This window comes from Sinocyclocheilus anshuiensis, unplaced genomic scaffold (assembly GCF_001515605.1).
Source record: "Sinocyclocheilus anshuiensis isolate Anshui unplaced genomic scaffold, SAMN03320099.WGS_v1.1 scaffold1102, whole genome shotgun sequence".
In the NCBI taxonomy this organism is placed as follows: domain Eukaryota; kingdom Metazoa; phylum Chordata; class Actinopteri; order Cypriniformes; family Cyprinidae; genus Sinocyclocheilus; species Sinocyclocheilus anshuiensis.
The window spans coordinates 334,460-352,525 of record NW_015539924.1 but is presented as its reverse complement, the minus strand read 5'-3'; the positions used below and the strand labels follow the sequence as shown (position 1 = coordinate 352,525).

Sequence of the window (18,066 nt, the reverse complement as noted above, 5' to 3'; positions counted from 1 at the left end):
CGGCAACTCCCATGATTCCACACTCAGTCACGGTGTCATCAAACTACGCCTTTGTCTCTGTTTATTTTGAATACGCGCCCTCTAGCGGCGAAAATGACATATTGTGCCTTTTAAGTTAGCAAAAAATTATATAAACAGCATAATTTGCAATTAAAAGTAATTCTAACAGGATGGAAATAAAGTGCTAGGAAGTTAACTATTGCTTAATTGTTTTAAATTAGGGTGTAATTATTTTCCAGCTTCTGTAATTTTATGTAACGAGATACAATGTTTTAACATGTCTAGAGAGAGAGAGAGAGAGAGAGAGAGAGAGAGAGATAGATAGATAGATATCAGACAGACAGACAGACACATAGACAGATAGATCTTCAAACATTAAAGACAAGAAGCCATAAGTTCATTGTGAATTAATCTTTTATTAAATGAATATAAAAGCTACATTAAAATACAGACATTCCCTAAATTATTGTTTGAATAATAGGTTTGGAGAATCCTACATTCATACATTAACATTGACTTATGTAAAGTTGGTAGTGCATATCAGCAACACGTGGTCAGAGACATGGAAGGAGGAGTCAGGCAGGGCCTGGTTTAATTGTCAAATGACAGTGTTTCACTGAGCAGTTATGAAGTGAGCACACTTTGTTCCATGACCAGTTCCTCAAGCGCTCAGATTAGCTGTGATTCTCGCACTTGACTTGCTGTCAATGGGCAGGTGATGAAGTTTCTCTCGTTCAGTGCCACATGCCTTTGTTTACAAACACAGAGAGATAGTTATTCAGGGTGTGCATCAAAATGACTTTCAGAACAATAATTGCAGGGACAGTCCCATGATCACAATGATAATGGCCAGAGTCTTTGTACCAGCCCAGGTCATGGTTCACTTACGAAATCGAACCTGCGACCTGCTTGAATATAAAACAATGTTTAAAAAATTGAACGTACATGCTTCAATGAATTGCATAACTAACATTACAACAAGCATAGATTCAAAACAACAAGGGCAATAATGCATATCCCGTGTATGGAGCCTTATGTGAACCATTACATTAACGTAGCCACAAAAACAACCCACTGTAACAACTGTTCTTATGGGCCCTGCAGCTTGTGCTATACAAAACTGAGCACTAAAAGCATGAGGTGTTCTCAGCTAAAGGCACCTCAGGCAACAAGAGCACTCTCGTCCTTTATTTCCTCGCTCTCGTCTCTCAGGAGCGCTCGAAATATCACTTTGCCCTGCTGTGCCATTCACTTTGGTCTTTGCTGAACATCATCTTGCTATTAAAATCACTCAAAAAATAATTATGTTCAATGAACCTACTTTGACTTATAATATAATAACATTAAAATCTGCTAATGCAATTTTTTTTAAATAAAACATATTTTTAACTTTTTAATCAACCTAAACACTAAAAATAAAAGTTTTGGTGCTCTAACCAATTTTTTTTTTAAACTGTGATATAGTTCCTCTTCTGTCCATCAAAACGCCAAGCTTTAAAAGTGTTTTCTATCTGAAGAGCATCACAAATCCATCAGCTAGAGCTATGAATAGGGCCGATCTGCTTCCACATCACTACGTCCAGACAACACAAGCCCAGTGGTGGCAAAACGGCACGCTAAGCATGCTTTCAGATTAAAAACACTTCATCACGATGTGTCTCTCTCAAGCTCCACAGCCTGAGACCTCTGCAGTCCATCATATGATGGGAGTATGAAGCATGCATTGCATGTCCATATGGACCAGCTGCTTCCCACTGCATACCCTCTGGGGTCCACAGCAATTGTGTTTAAGCAGATTATCCTGCAGAGTTTAGCTGTTTGTCGGCACTGTGAGGTGCAGGAGGCCCAGCGAGAGCCATTGAGACAGAGCGGCCTGGTGGACAATGGAGATGAGGAACGGCCAGACCCAGGGGAAGACAGCAGGTATGGACTGTCTGGAAACCTAGAAACTGAGCACCAGTAATCATAAGTGACAGATGCCTCTATTTGCAGCCGGGGCGGTATATAATAAATAATAAAATAATGAAAATGAAACGGTAAATAATGAAACCTTACTTTGAGAATGACACACAGAATGCTATCTGAGAGACATTAAATGGATAGTCCATTCAAAAATCACTGTTTTCTGTGGAACACAAACAAAGACATTTTGAAGAATGTTGGTAACCAAATAATTTTGGGTCCCATTGACTTCCATATGGACAAAAATACTATGGAAGTCAATGGGACCTGAAACTGTTTGGTTACCAACACTCTTCAGAATATCTTCTTTTGTGTTCCACAGAAGAAAGAAAAACATACAGGTTTGGAATGACATTAAGGTGAGTAAATGATGACAGAACTGACATTCTTTGATGGACTATCCCTTTAAATCACATATTCAAACTTGACACACCAGATTTGACGTCAGTGACACCAAACACCACTGGTTCTTGTGTACAATTTTGAATATGCAAAATAATTCTCCTATATTCCTCACACAAACCCATTCACCTTTACAGCTTAAGACGACGTCAAATGTAGTGCATCAGTTATATTAACAACTTTTTTGGTGCTTTTTGTCATTTATGTTCACTTGGGGTCCTATAATATTTTCTGGATTGCGTTTTAATGATTATATTACATTCTTGTAATCAAAAAGCATGTCCAATTAATAAAAAAAGGGCCCTATGAAATCTGTTTTATTTTTTCCAAAATTCTGCGTTTTCGGTTTTAATTTTTCTAGATTTATGATTTAATACAAATGTATTATCAAAAATAGTGGTAATCAAATGAAGGCACGAAACATTAACAATTTAATGATTATATTATTATTACTTTGTGAAGTACATACTGCTGTACAACAGCAATGCATTTTATATATTTTAATTTTAGTATTTTCTTCAAGTTTTAGTTCATACTGCGATTTATTTGAGTGTACTGTAAATCATACTACTGAATTATTCATCCAAATTTTGCAGAAATCATAGGGCCTTAGTCACTGCATGCTTTCGCTGTATGGAAAAGAGCAGCATGAACATTCTTCAAAATTTCTCCTTTTCTGTTACATGGAAAAAAGTAAGTCATACGGGTTTGGGATTACTTTTTTGATCAAATGATGACACCACGTCTCCCCTAACATCTACCTAAACTCCTTTTGAAACAGGCACAGGCACTCTTTTTAATGCACTCGACCGGCTGCTGTTGGTTAAAAGAATGTGGAACAAAATGGAAAAGCTAGTAAAGACCCAATTTAAGCACCTTTGCAGATGATGGGTGTGAGCGAATATCTACAAATCTTTTCTTCGTTAACAAAAGAACCTTGGTGGCCTCCTGACCCTGGACAGCATAACACTGGCCAAGTGCGACTTGGACATGAACATACGTGAACGGGTTGGAATGATGTGACACAGCCCTGAAGGCAAAGCCTGTAAAGCAAAACGATAACCTGTGAAGCAACAACTACATGAATACCAGACATCACACAAACAAACTTGCAGTTGGGATTTTCGACATTTAAACATGGGAAAAAACTGATATTTTTAGTATTCTAAAATATTTAAATATTTAATGTAATCCAATATTTCACTCAAAACATGTAATAATACTATAACCGTCATATTAAATAAATATATTAAAAAAGAAAAAAAAGAAAAGCATGCACAATATAAGCTTTGCACTAGTGGTCTTGGACTTTTGGACTCTTCAGATGTAATTGCGGATGCACTAGTTATCAATAATCATGCTTAAATTACCTTTAGGTGGCTAAACTTAATTTAGTATTCATATGGTCACAATGGGAGTGAGCTGGGATTGTGGTTTTGGTGGACCTTGTACTGTACATTTGAGAAGCCATTAACTACCAGAGACAAAGCCAACAACTGCACCTGGGTTCAGGTAAAGATATAGGGCCCTATGAAATCTGTTTTATTTTTTACATTTTCCACTTACTTAATTAGTTAATTCCACTTGTTCCATTTTTTTCTGGACTCCATTTTAATTGTTAAATTAAAGTTTATTAATCAAAAAGCATGTCTTGAAATCATGAAACTTACCAATTCAACAGCAATTTATTAAATATTTAACAAAATTTACAATTTTAGGGCCCTATGAAATTCATTTTATTTTAATTTTTTTACCTGGTAATCAAATTAATGTAAAAAAACTTTAATTCAATTTTTCTTGTAATCCAATGAAAATAAAACCCTTTCAATTTTTTTGGCAAACGAAGTGCTGCACAACAGGTGTACTGTTAAAACACGGAAGAAAAATTGTGTTATTATTCCTTTGAAAATAACGTTTTAATAATAATTTTATTAGTAGTAGTAGCAGTATTACATTAAGACATTTTACTGTACAAAAGTAAAATATTTCTGTCACAATTTCTTCAAGTTTAACCGGTCTTTTATTTTGACGTGTTGCCATAAAGAGATTTGTTTGTGTGTATATGATATGACGACAGTTTTGCTAAAATGAAAGAGTCAAATGCTCATGAAGTGACGCTCGCAGTGTTTTCAGCATCTGCCTCCTTACTAAATGAGGACATAAATACATGAAATACATGAATCTCCAGAGCTTCTCTGAAAGGAGCAGCTCTGGAGATTCATGTATTTCATGTATTTATGTCCTCATTTAGTAAGGAGGCAGATGCTGAAAACACTGCGAGCGTCATGCGCGCTTCAGTATGTGTAGTAAACAAAACCATTCATTCACACAGAGACACTCAGAATATGTAGGATTCAAAAGTCTTTTTGCAGCTTAATTTTGACAGACATTAGTCCTTATCACATTTTGATTTAAGGGTGCTTTCACACCTGTAGATCGATTGCTTTGTTCCGAAAGGGATTACAATTATTACAATGTTGCTTTTTATTCTTGGTGCGGTTCGCTTTCACACGGCAAAATTTCTAAATGGACCCAATTTGTTCATTCAAGTCACACGCGAGTAAACTGTCCTCTCATTGGACAACAGCTTCGCGGGCTTATTGTTGTTTTTTTTTTGTAGCTGTCATTATATTAATTTATCATTTTGAGCAGGAGTCCAGGATTCATCGGGAAAACATTTTTTAAATGCACCTACTAGGAAGAAGAGCAATAAGACGGCATTCTAAAATGAAAAAGTGCGCTTTGATTTTGGCGAAAACGTGCTCACCCACAGACATTCACAGGTTCATTTTGAGGTATTAGCAAAACAACAAAGCTAATGCTTTTCACGGAACTTACGTAATTACCCATCATAAATTGTGATATAGCCTGGTTCGTTGGTCCGTTAGATCAGATTGTTTTATCACTACAACCGAACCGCTCCAGAGTTCCTTTCCAATCGAGCCGAGACCACCTCGTTCAGGCGATCTTGGATTGATTGTTTTGGCGCGGATCCGAGCGCGTGTTCACACATGCCCAAACGAACCGAGCTAAGGGGGGAAACATGCCAGGTTCCGAAACAACGGGCCAGGTGTGAAAGCACCCTAAGTGTACTGAACTACTTTTGAGTTATTCGTCCAAAATTTGGCAAATTCCGTGACATTCCAAGTTATACAGTAAATTACATTTTTATGACTGAATCATAGGGCCCTAGACATACAAACATATTCAAGCAACTAAAAAATAACTGCACTAAAAAAAAAAGACAAATTATAATTTAACTAAAGTGGAATGAAAAGGATCCCAGAATTCACTGCCACAAGGTCAGAGATTTTTCAGAAATCCATCAAAATCCCAAAAGTATAAATAAAAAAAATCTTCAATTTAGATAAAGTTCAATTCAAAAAAACTTTTCCCCTCAATATACTTGTTTGTGAAATGTATTTCTGTGCATATTAAAAGTTACTAACTGTGCACTAATTATGTTTACTACAGTATTGTGTTGTTATCTTAGCATTTTCATTCAAACTCTATTAAAATCAAAGTGTCAAATCTCCTGTGCATTTCAAGTTGTTGCCTATGTAGATAGTTTCAAATCAGTCGAGAAGTTCATTTAAAGTGCTGCATTGGAAGAGAGCTAAAGTATTACTCACCTCTGCCTAAGTTACATTTACAACAACCGAGTGACCATGCACTTTAAAAACTTCGCACGGACTCAGGTTTCTAGATGGCTGAAAACATTCCCTAATGACCCAGTCCACTGGGGCAGACACAGCCTTCTAAACAGCAGGGTGATGCTGGGAAATCAGGAGCTAAGCCATGAATAAGTAAACACCACTCACGCTTAGTGTTGTTAATCATGGGAGTTCATACTGCACGTATTTCCCTTGGGATTTGATCCCAGCACATCTTTCCTCAATATTGTTTATGCAACATCTAGAGCACAGCCACCAACACAGTCACCTGAATCTCAATGTGATCAGATAAGATCAGCAGTTCCTTGATCAGCTTTCCTACTTTCGTTCAGTGTTGTTGCGTAACCATCGCACCCGACCGAACGACAATGGCTATCGCACCCCTACCCAACAGCCCGACACGAACCTACACGCATAGACGATTGTGTGCTGTATTTCAAGCCATGTATCCCATCACTGCATTGGCAGGGTTGCCAGATATGCTGTAATCTTTTCCCCTGGAAACCAGATACAGAAGAGGAAGATCAAACGCTGGGCATGGGATCACATGTCTCCGCTGCTCGTACGGAGCGTGACGCACACATGGCATACAGGGACAGAGGTTTTTCCCATAGCCTCCCACACTCTGGCTCTTTTCAGAGGTGGGACGTCTGGTAATCACATGATTAGGAAAAGAACCACAGCACAGATTCAGCCAGGTTTGTGAAGATTGGCAAGCTGTGGTGGGAAGAAAAAAAAAACACATAAAAATGATTCCACTGGAAGCACTGTTAACTTCAAAGGAGGAAAAAAGTTCAAAGTACAATTTTTCCTCCGATTAACTACTTATACAGGAATCATTCAAATATTAAAATATGTATAAAATATAGAGGTTTTAAAATATATATACTTGCAAAGTATACTAATATACTTTCTAAATATATATTTTTATAAAGTATATTTGTTGGTTTTTGTTGGTTAGTGTGGGTTTTATTATGTTCATTGCTAACATCTAGTGTTGTCAAAAGACCCGGTATTTCGGTACCATAGCATGTTTTTGTGTTTTGCTTTGGTACCGAAATTGGTACCGAGAACCGTGGATTTTCACTGGTATTGGTACCGAATACTGAAATTTTGGTACCGTGACAACACTACTAACATCTGGTAAAAGTATATGCATATATGAATGAATTCTAGAGCTGTGTGGAACAATTTGCAAATTGGATATATGTTTTAGGAAATCCTGTTATGGCCACCAATGATATATAAAAAAGAAGTGGAAAAATTAAAATATAAAATACATTTTATATACTATAATTTAAAATAAAATAAAAACAGAACAGAAATAAATAAGAACAGAAATAAAATAACAAAATGTATTAAAGACAAACACAAAATAAAATATTTAAAAGAAACCAAAAAGAAACAAAAACAGAAAAAAAAGAAACAAAACCAAGCAAAACAAAGCAAAAACTAAAATAAAATAAAATAAAAGCAAAACAAAGCAGAAATGAAATAACAAATTGTATTAAATACAAAATATGTTTAAAAGAAACAAAAGCAGAAAAAGGAACAAAACTAAGCAAAAAGCAAAACAAAGCAAAAACTAAAAAATATATATAAAAAAATATAGCTTAAAAGAAATGCACAAAAAACCCTAAAAAGAAACAAAAAAGAATAAGAAAACAAAACTGAGATAAAAGCAAAACAAGCAAGCACAACCAAGTGACACAGATTAACAAAACTAATTGTATGCTGTTATTGGACACCTCTGAAACCAAAAAGAAAACCATGAGACTAAATTTTCTTTATGCTGAATTTGTTTCATTGTGTTTGCATTTTATGTGCAACAAGGGACTTTTTTATAAAACAAGAAACCTGCTGGAAGAAACCAGAGTCTCTTAGCCTGCATAAAAGTTTCTTTTTACCTGATTCTCTATGCATGTGAATGAAGAAAAATGCAGTTAGACCACTTTTATACTTCGAGGTAGCAATTAAGATGTTCCTGGCAAGGATTCTGCTTTAGGAACTTTATTTTGAACTCCTTATTAACTGCATTATTGGTTCACGGGAGGATTAAAATTCTCAGCAGGTGATGCTGAAACTAAAGGAACAACATGTTTGTTAAAAACACACACACACACGTGCACAGACACACACATAAGAGAACGACCTTCGCAACAACCTTACAGTCCCAGTCAAGGAAAGTTTCACGCTCCCCCTGACATCATTACAAGTGCTACTAAGGACAGTGCAAAGGCACCAGGAAGGTGGATGTTAAAAGTTAAAAGGCCAGATGCTTGTTTTCATAGCTGGTGTGACTCATCTGCTCCTGTGTCAGCTCCTTCCATAGAAGGGGGCAGGTGGAAATGGCAGGACGTTGGCCTCTAGAGGCCCGAGGGTTTAAATACAGCCTGCTGACATAACTGACCGGAGATCAACGCTTCTGCTTCATTTTTCCGCCACACCTACTGTTTTTCCGCCTGATCCCAGAGGGTAAAGATGCTGGATGTAAAACGGTGACACAGTCAGGGCTCAAAAAAGGGATGCAGGCATAACAATTTATTTTTATCCTCATAACGCTCATAAGCTATCTTTATCTTCCTTTTTTCCAGTGACAGAGACGACACGGGCCTGCTTAGTGTGAACATGGAGGAACTTGTAAAGGTAGGAATTCTGATAAATATAGAGACGCAACAATATTAACATTTCAATACAGATAACGTCAACATTGTTCATGTTACAGCCAATAACAAATAAATTGTCGATATTAAAATGTACACTGTTTTGTCTAAATAAATGACAAAAAAAACACTACAAAAATTATGCTGTAAGTGAATTATTCATTGCAACATAATGTACAATATGAAAAATAGATATTCATTTTAAAATTCGCTAAAGGACATTTTCAGCAAATTTAAGTAATTAAATTATGAGTGTTTTTAAAGATTAACTTCAGGTGAGTGTTCGAAGACAATTAAATATCATTTATTGGCTGATATATATCCAAATGTAAAAAATTGTATTGATATTGATATAATATTGTATATCTTTGAATAAATATGATTTTTGACTTTTACCTTGCAAAGTATACTTACAAGTCCTGACAATTTATTTAATTTCTTATTATTATTTCTCTTTTGTATTATTTAATCTTTAAATAAAAAATAAATGGCAACTGGGAAGAAAAATACCAGTTATATTTACCATTACTTAGATACTATTATAGTATTTATTAAAATTTTGAATTAATTTTCAAATCAATTTTAGTTTTGATCATTTGTATGTGCTTTTGTCATTTGCATTTTTTTTCATTCTATTTAATGTTAATTTGTTTTTCATTTCAGTATAAAATTTTAGTAGATTTGAATACTTCAAAACCTAAGTAAAAATGAGCAATGTTGCAGCTAAATGAAATAATATACGTTTTTTTTTTTTTTAATCTAATATTTATATTTTTTTAGGGCTGTCAAAACGATTAATTGCAATTAATCACATAGAAAATAAAAGTTATATATGCATATATTGTAATAATATGTATATATTTAATAATATACAGGTGCATCTCAATAAATTAGAATGTCGTGGAAAAGTTCATTTCAGTAATTCAACTCAAATTGTGAAACTCGTGTATTAAATAAATTCAATGCACACAGACTGAAGTAGTTTAAGTATTTGGTTCTTTTAATTGTGATGATTTTGGCTCACATTTAACAAAAACCTACCAATTCACTATCTCAACAAATTAGAATATTCAGTCTGTGTGCATTGAATTTATTTAATACACGAGTTTCACAATTTGAGTTGAATTACTGAAATAAATGAACTTTTCCACGACATTCTAATTTATTGAGATGCACCTGTATATGTAATATATATTTATATATAAATCATATATAAATATGTACTGTATATATATATATATATAAGCAATTAATCGATTTGACAGCCCTAATTTCTTTTTTAATTCAATATCCAAAAACCAAAATGGGGCAGATATACTGCATACCTTTAAATATGATACGTTTTTGACTTATACCTTGCAAAATATATGTGCAAGCCCTGACAATTGCTTTGTTTTTACAAAAATTCTTGACTTCCTCGCTGAGATCAAAACAATCCACAGGTATGCCACTCAAAAGTGGTGAAAAAAGCCCCTAAAACTTCCATTTACCTCATTAAAATTTCACCTTTCATGGTTCCCTGTGCTTACATTTAAATCCTTATGCACTGTAGAGAATCCATACAGTCGCATTAATCACTTTGAATGTGAGGGATTGGGTCCAGATTAAAGCATCATTATAACTAACCCCTCTTCAACGAGTACAAAAACCTGCCAAACCAAAGCAACGTGGCCACCTGTCAGTTTAATCCCATCCCAAAGCAGAGAGAATGTTAAAACACATTCATTATTGTTGGCACCAGCGAACAAATGTTTATGATGGAGGATCAAATGCCTTCACTCCGCCTACACAAAGCAAAGATGTATTAATCTTGAAAGTAAATGATTCAGTACCTGCTTTGGGTTTCTTGACATTCATCATTCTTGCTGCTCTCCGGCCCCACAAACGTTTGAGCTGCTGTCTGTTGAGATCTAGAGCTGCGATTCTTCAGCAGGAGGGAACTTCCTCGTCCGGACTGACCTCGGCTCCTTCTGCGAGCCACTTTACCCACGGGCCCTGACCTCACATGCCAGGCCGAAGAGCTGGAGCTGTGAAGAGACAGAAATCAGTACTCAAAACTTACTTGGGGACACACAGTGTATGGCCATTCACAAATAACACATTTTTACATTTCATTGCCCTGCTGTTCCATTGTTTTTCTATGTAAACACATGCTAGATGGACATGTTTGAGGAAAGAAACTCATACAGGTTTAGAACAACATAAAGGTGAGTAAATTACAATTTTTTTTTTTTAAATAAATATATTTCATTGCATCAACTTTGTGGCATATACAAATAATGGGACAGTTTCTCAGAACCAACTTCACATTGAGATTTTTTTCCACTTCTGGAAAATTTTCCCGACATTTTGAATTTTGTCCAAAACCTACTTTTACGAACTAGTCCTAGGTTTTTCATCCGATCAGAACCAAACCAGTGCAGAAATATTCTCTGGACAGTGAATATCAATAATTATCAAAAAAAAGTTGAAATTTCGACTCATACAGGTATGAGGACATTGGCGTATTTCAAAAAACATGGCCGCCATCGGCCAATGAAGTTTGAGCACCTAGTAGACAAGGTTAACGGAGGCCGATCGGAACGAAACTCTGTGGGCATGTTCGACCAATGGCCCTAAAGGTCTGAAAGAATTTTGAAAGAAATCGGCCACTGGGGGGCGATATCACATTTTTCAAGTTTAAAAATGATTGTATATTGCACGATATTTCACACATTCACTCAAAATGCATATCATTTGATAGAGCGCCTATCTATCACATGAAAAGGATTTTTTTTGGACACACACAGAGAAGCAGCCTGCTTATTTCCTCATCATGTCAAATTAGAAAAATCCACACGCTGACCCTCAGTGACCCTATTCGGTCTCAAGGATTTCATTCTACTGACACTAATGCAGGAGCTGCTGGGAATGACAGGTATGTAGACATGTTTTTCTTACTTTTATTAGGAGAAAGGTTTGTGAAACACAACCAAGGTGTTCAAATGTTGAAATTACAGCATAATCTTAATTACATTCACTTCAATATTTGTAAGTCTATCTGGTACGAAGTTTGATGCAGCCACTTTGAAATATGGATTCAACTGTTTTCAACCTAAATATCTAAAGCAACAAATTGCAAAAGACACCTGCCACACTTAAGTATGCGCTATATTTAGGCATCTCAGCAATGTTCTGTATGAACACAAGCTCTCATAATAAAATGCGATGACGTGCATGTGAACTTGAATTTCCTGCACAAAGATAATCAGATACACGCACATGCAAACAGGTGAGTTGACACACAAAACTCTCTCAACTAGACAGAAGCATTTTCTCAGACAGTTAAAGCTCCAGAACAAGATTCATTCTTGCTCAGACAAAAGTACAAAGCCATAAATTTGTCACTTTGTGATGAAGAAAAAAATAAAAAAATAAATGCAAGGACCTGATTAGTGACATCCAACTGTATTTAACTCCTTGAACTCTGCTAAAGCAATAGTTTGCACAAAAATTAAAACTCTTATTATTTGTTCATCATTTATTTCCTCATCTTGTTCCAAACCTGTATGACTTTATTTCTTCTGTGGAAAACAAAAGAAGATATTTCAAAGAATGCGCTGGCTGCTCTTTTACATGCAATTACAATGAATGATGACTAGAGCTGTAAGAATTGTGCAATTCGTTCACAAACTGGACATCTATAAATCACTCAGAAACTCGCTATAAGCTAATGGATTTAAGGATTTTTTTCTTTTTTTTAATGATTATTACTTGAATACTTTTCTTTGCATTTAATATAAGTATTATTAAAATACAAATAAAATAAAAAAGAAGTAAATAAAAAAAACTTCCAAGGGTTTATTCAGCAATTTGAATAGTAATTTATGCATTTATTTACATTTTTATTTTTTTAATTACCGTATTGACCCGAATATAAGACGATATTTTTTTCGTGGAAATACATCTGAAAAAACGCGGTCGTCTTATATTCAGGGTCTAGACTTTGACATGTCAATAATACACCCACAACAATAGGTGGCGCCAAATACGCATAAAACGAGTGTGCCATGATGTTGGTACAGTTTACCAGTTTTTACCATACTTTCAAAACAAAAATTAAAATAGGAAAAATATGCAATATGAAAATAATTGAAGACAAAATGTGTTTTACTGAGAAAAAACAAGATTTGGTTTTTAAAAAGCCTTTTTCCAAAAGGTACATCTGGAAAAAGGGGGGTCGTCTTATAATCAGGGTCGTCTTATACTCGGGCCAATACGGTAATACATTGGAAATGATTTCTTTATTTTATTTTTAAGTGGCACTCCTGGTTCTCCATATTTTTTTTTTGTTTGTGTTCCATAGAAAAAAGAAAGTCATAGGGATTTGGAACAACAGAGTAAATAATAATAATAGATTAAATAATGAAAAAGTTTAATGGGATACTTCCAAAAACTTTTTAGTTTATTATATTAACAGTTTTTTTTAATGAGGCACAGGTATTGCAGTCAATTGAAACATTGTACCAAATTACTATATTTAAACACAAAAGGGGACAGATTGTTTAGCCTCTTTTCTTTATTTCTTTCACACACCTGTCTTCAGTGGCACCTCCATCTGAATCTTGAGAAGGGAGCTGCTCCTTCTTGACCCCACCCAGAGTGGAATTCTGGGAACGCCTGCTACTGCTCCTCCTGGTTCGACCCTGAATCACATACATTCTCAGACTGATATGTATAGGATAAATGCACAGCACAGCAAAAATTTATCAAGTGTTTCTTCTCTCTGATATCGACATCTGATATCGACAGTGGAGTTGCTGCTAACGCATTGTCATTTTTTATTTTAAATGATGCTGGTCATAAAGTGGTCATAAAATGAGATGCACCTGTGCCTGAGTGAAGGAGGTGGAGGTTCTGGTTTTGGGAAGGCGGCCGAGGGCAGGGCTCCTCTTGGCAGGAGAAGACCTGGCAGCTGCACTGTACTTGCCTGACTCCAAAAGGTAATGCTGAGCCACTTTCAGCAGCCGCGTGAAAACATTCTTAGTGCTCGAGCCTGTAGCCGCTGGAGAAACAGATCACATAAAAGGGAAGTATATGTCTATTAACATTTATATGCACATACACAAAATAAATACATACACAAATAAATATAAAATCAATATAAAATCAAATACGAATAAGTATAACAATTTTATGATTTTTGCACTTTTATCTGGTGACAGCATGATATAAATATAATTAACAAATTCAGTAATGAAATAAACACTTATATACATACTTACAGACACACAAACAAATTAATATGAATTCACTGGTACAAACTGCTCAACTCTCATGTAATAGGAATGAAATTCAAAAATAATAAAAAAATATTAAATAAATAAATACATACATTTCTATGTAAAGTATTCTTGTAATGGCAAAGCTGATATTAATATTAAGCAGCAAAACCATTTTCAGCATTGATAATAATAAATGTTTCATGAGCAAATACATATGCATGTATAATATATATATATATATATATATATATATATATATACATACACAAAGTTTTTTTCTATTTTATGTTTACAGTTTTTTAGTTTATCAACTTATTTTATGCATACATAATATTAATAAATTACAATGAAATACATTTTTAGACAAATATTTTAAAACAAAAGATGAAGTTTGTGATTTATAGTGGCACCAAATGGAACATCAAAAATGTTCTATCTATCTATCTATCTCTAGTGACACCCATAAATCAAACACTTTTGTTTTGAAACTGGTCTAAAAGTGTTTACTTCATTTTTTAGTCATTGTTAAAATACCACATGGAACTGCAATTATAACTATATTTTCATACATTCCAGAGAAAATGTGAGTGGTTCTATTCTTATAGCATGCACATGACTTTAACAGACTAAACTGGGACAAAGGTTATTTTAAAGCCACTTTTAAAGCACTTGGCTCTTTCAAAAGTAAATCTAAAAGAAGTACCGATGGTTGAACTTTTGTGAGCTGCACTATATTTCCAGGTACAAACAAATATCACACCACAGACGGGCCCACAGCACAAAACTGAATGTTATCAGACTCTATCACATTTACACAGGTGCTGCCGGCCTGCTCTTGCTAATACAGGCTGTGTGCTGGAGAACAGATATCCATGCAGGCCACTAATGCCACTAGGGATTCTGTCAGTCCCCTGTAATCTTATCAACACAACATGGAAATGTGGGCTGTATTGTATTTCAAAGCGTCTGTTTTGGTGGTTTTGAATCGGGCAGGTGACAGAGTACAGCTCTGTAAAACTCGAGTGTAATTCGCTTGACATTGAATGCGTGAATCGGTGACCTGAAGCACAGTGTGTCAAGGGTTTTAGCCTATTGTCTTGATTTCTTTTTCTGGGCTTTACGCCAACAGTATTAACTTGTGCTGTGTGATTGGACCCAAGCAATGCTATAATCTCATGGATGATACGGCAGGGTGCCATCTTAAGGTACTAACGCACTTTCGTTATGACACTGTATCCACCTCTCGTAGCAATGACCCATTAGGTTAAGAGTGTGGAGGTCCAGACCTGCCTACATTACTCATAAATCATCTCTATGAACCACCTCACCTTTCTTGGAAGTGTTCCTGGCAACGTCTTGAGAAGGTTTTTCATCTTGTTGTCCATCGCTGAGAGAACTTGTACAGCCTTTTGCGCTTTCTTTTTTCACTTTCTCTGCAAAGACAGATGTGAAACGAACATTTTTAAATGCAATGTATAAGCGTCTAGTAGGACAAAAATGAATAAAATAAATAAATATAAAAAGGAAATACATTTTAAATTAAATTATATAAATACAATAAAAGAAATACATAAAAAGAAATACACACATTTAAAAAAAAGACAGAATTGAGATTTATTAAAATTACAATTAAAAAAATCCAAAATAAAACAAAAAATCATTTAAAAATCAAACTAATTCTACAAATAAAATTAATACAAAACATAAATAAGTAAATATTAACATGTATAACAAGCATGCGCGCACACACACACACACACACACACACACATATACAGTAGTGTGTGTTCGCCCTAAGTGTTATTATTTTGTATGGAAGCTTTTCTGCCTCACAAAAAGCAAAGTAAAGCGAAAAATACCGCACACACATGCCAACTCACTGCAAATTATGGCAGCAGTAAATGTTTGTCGCATTTTTAACTATACAAAGAGTCAAAGATACATTTGAAATACTTCGCAACTACAATTAAACTTTAAACCCAGGCTTTGGAGAAAGCCTTAATTTCACAATCAATCTTCATCAGCGGCAGTTTAAAGGCTTTAGTTCACAGTGGATCTCATAAAAACAAGTTCTGGCAGGTTCATGAGAAAACGCTGGAAGATACTGGAGCTCATCCTACCTCCCTGAAGCACCAAAGGCCCTAAAGGACATATATATAAAAAAGAAAACTTCTCATTTACTGTATTTTCTGATGGATTTTTCAATGACACACAGCTAAAATATGACAAGAGATAAGTTATTGAAACAATTGAAGGGGTATCCCTTGTAGAGATTCAGGGGTACAATTTGGTAGAGAATGAAAGTTAATGGACCACGTCACCACAGTCGACCCAGTGGCATCTGTTTCAAAGAGCAGGATCCAAATACATTAACAGATGCAAAATAAAGGTTTATCCTAATGCAGTAATGACAGGGCTATTCTGAGAGAATCATAAGTACTCCCATCATTTTTGTGCTGCTCGACAGGAGAAATTCTCATTGTATTTTCAACTCCAGTTGACGCCACAAATGGGGGAACGTTCAAATACAAATGGTAAAGTTGGCAGGATAGGATAAAGTCTCATTAACTCATCCACGCTTGCAGACATTCTCCAGCCCTCACATACGCTCTTTGAAAAAAACGCCCAGCTTTAGGTGATGCTGAAAAGCAGCTTTCCTCCAAAATTACTCAACTGATAACCAGAAGGCCACCGCATCAGACTCAGAAAAAGGCTGTGTAAACAATGATAACATAATGCTAACGCATTAGTGACAATACACACACATCTGGTGTGTATGTGTGCTACTGAGCACTCAACCACTGTTATATTATCAGAAGACATTTTAAACGCAGCGTACCGTATATACATAACATCGGTTAGGTTTACCTAGTTTATTTAGATTTCAGAAAACACATTGGATGTTATTGGTAAAATAGGCACAGTTTAGATCTATAACATTCTAAATAATGGTAACAACCTCATTAAGTTATGATCAATGCTTAAAGGGTTAATTCACACAATAATCAAAAATTCTGTCATTAATTACTCACCCTCATGTCATTCCAAACCTGTAAGACCTTTGTTCATCTTCGTAACACAAATTAACACATTTTTGATGAAATCTGAGAGCTTTCTGACCCTGCATAGACAGCAATGCAACGGACATGTTCAAGGCCCAGAAAGGTAGTAAGGTTATTAAAATAGTCCATGTGACATCAGTGGTTCAACTGGAATGTTATGAAGCTACGAGAATACTTTTGGTGCGCAATCAAAACAAAATAACGACTTTATTCAACAATTTGTTTCTCTTTGTCCTTTTTCTTTTCTTTGCCCACAAAAAGTATTCTCGTAGCTTCATAAAATTACGGTTGAACCACTGATGTCACATGAACTACAGTATTTTAATGATGCCCTTACTACCTTTCTGGGTATAATATTATATAATTTTATCTAATAGAAAATTTGACATACTGTGGGAAACCAAGCAACACCTGCGCTTATTAAAACATTACCGTAATACCCCTAGTATCACGAAGATCTTTTAAACAAATACACATATATATCTCAAATCAGAATACAGAAAATACATTTACAAGTCATCCCAAATGATCCATATACAACTATATCAACAAAATATACAAACAAAATATACATATATACCAATAATGATCTCATGACTCCAACAATAGTTATTTACATCAGTTTTTGTGTATACAATCAATAAACATCATTCCCAAGTACTCTTCGAGTCCCCCATATATATCATTAAATTATTTTAAAGGTCACATATTGTACACCTTTCTGGAGTTTTATTTTAGGTTTTGATGTCCTTAAGAATATATATTTGCGGTATAAGTACCAAAAACCATCTCAATATATTTTTACAGCTCCTCTCTCAGGAGCTCTGCTGAGAACAGGTCGATTTTGACCTGTCTAATTAATATTCATGAGCCTATCTTTTGATTGGTCTGTTGTTTTCTGAGTGATGCACGGCCAGGCCAACCACAGATAACTAGGGTCAGCCGATGTCACAGCGCTAGCTGGAGGCAGTAAAACAAAGGGGAAACTGGACTTTTTACGGAAGTCACAACGGTTCGTGAAAAATCACAGCTACTTTAT

The 18,066-nt window shown here is 35.1% G+C and overlaps 1 protein-coding gene across 1 annotated transcript in view; it reads right to left on the bottom strand.

Moving 5' to 3' along the window:
- Positions 1-440: 440 nt before the first annotated feature.
- Positions 441-18,066, bottom strand: part of LOC107686635 (TBC1 domain family member 10B-like) — a 45,634-nt gene continuing 28,008 nt past the window's right edge. Inside the window, exons 11-15 of the mRNA XM_016483699.1 lie at positions 15,294-15,398; positions 13,570-13,745; positions 13,277-13,386; positions 10,534-10,728; positions 441-748 (exon numbers count right to left, since the gene is read on the bottom strand). Coding sequence (XP_016339185.1) covers positions 670-748; positions 10,534-10,728; positions 13,277-13,386; positions 13,570-13,745; positions 15,294-15,398 — 665 coding nt within the window. The 3' untranslated portion in view covers positions 441-669. The remainder of the gene's footprint in view (positions 749-10,533; positions 10,729-13,276; positions 13,387-13,569; positions 13,746-15,293; positions 15,399-18,066) is intronic.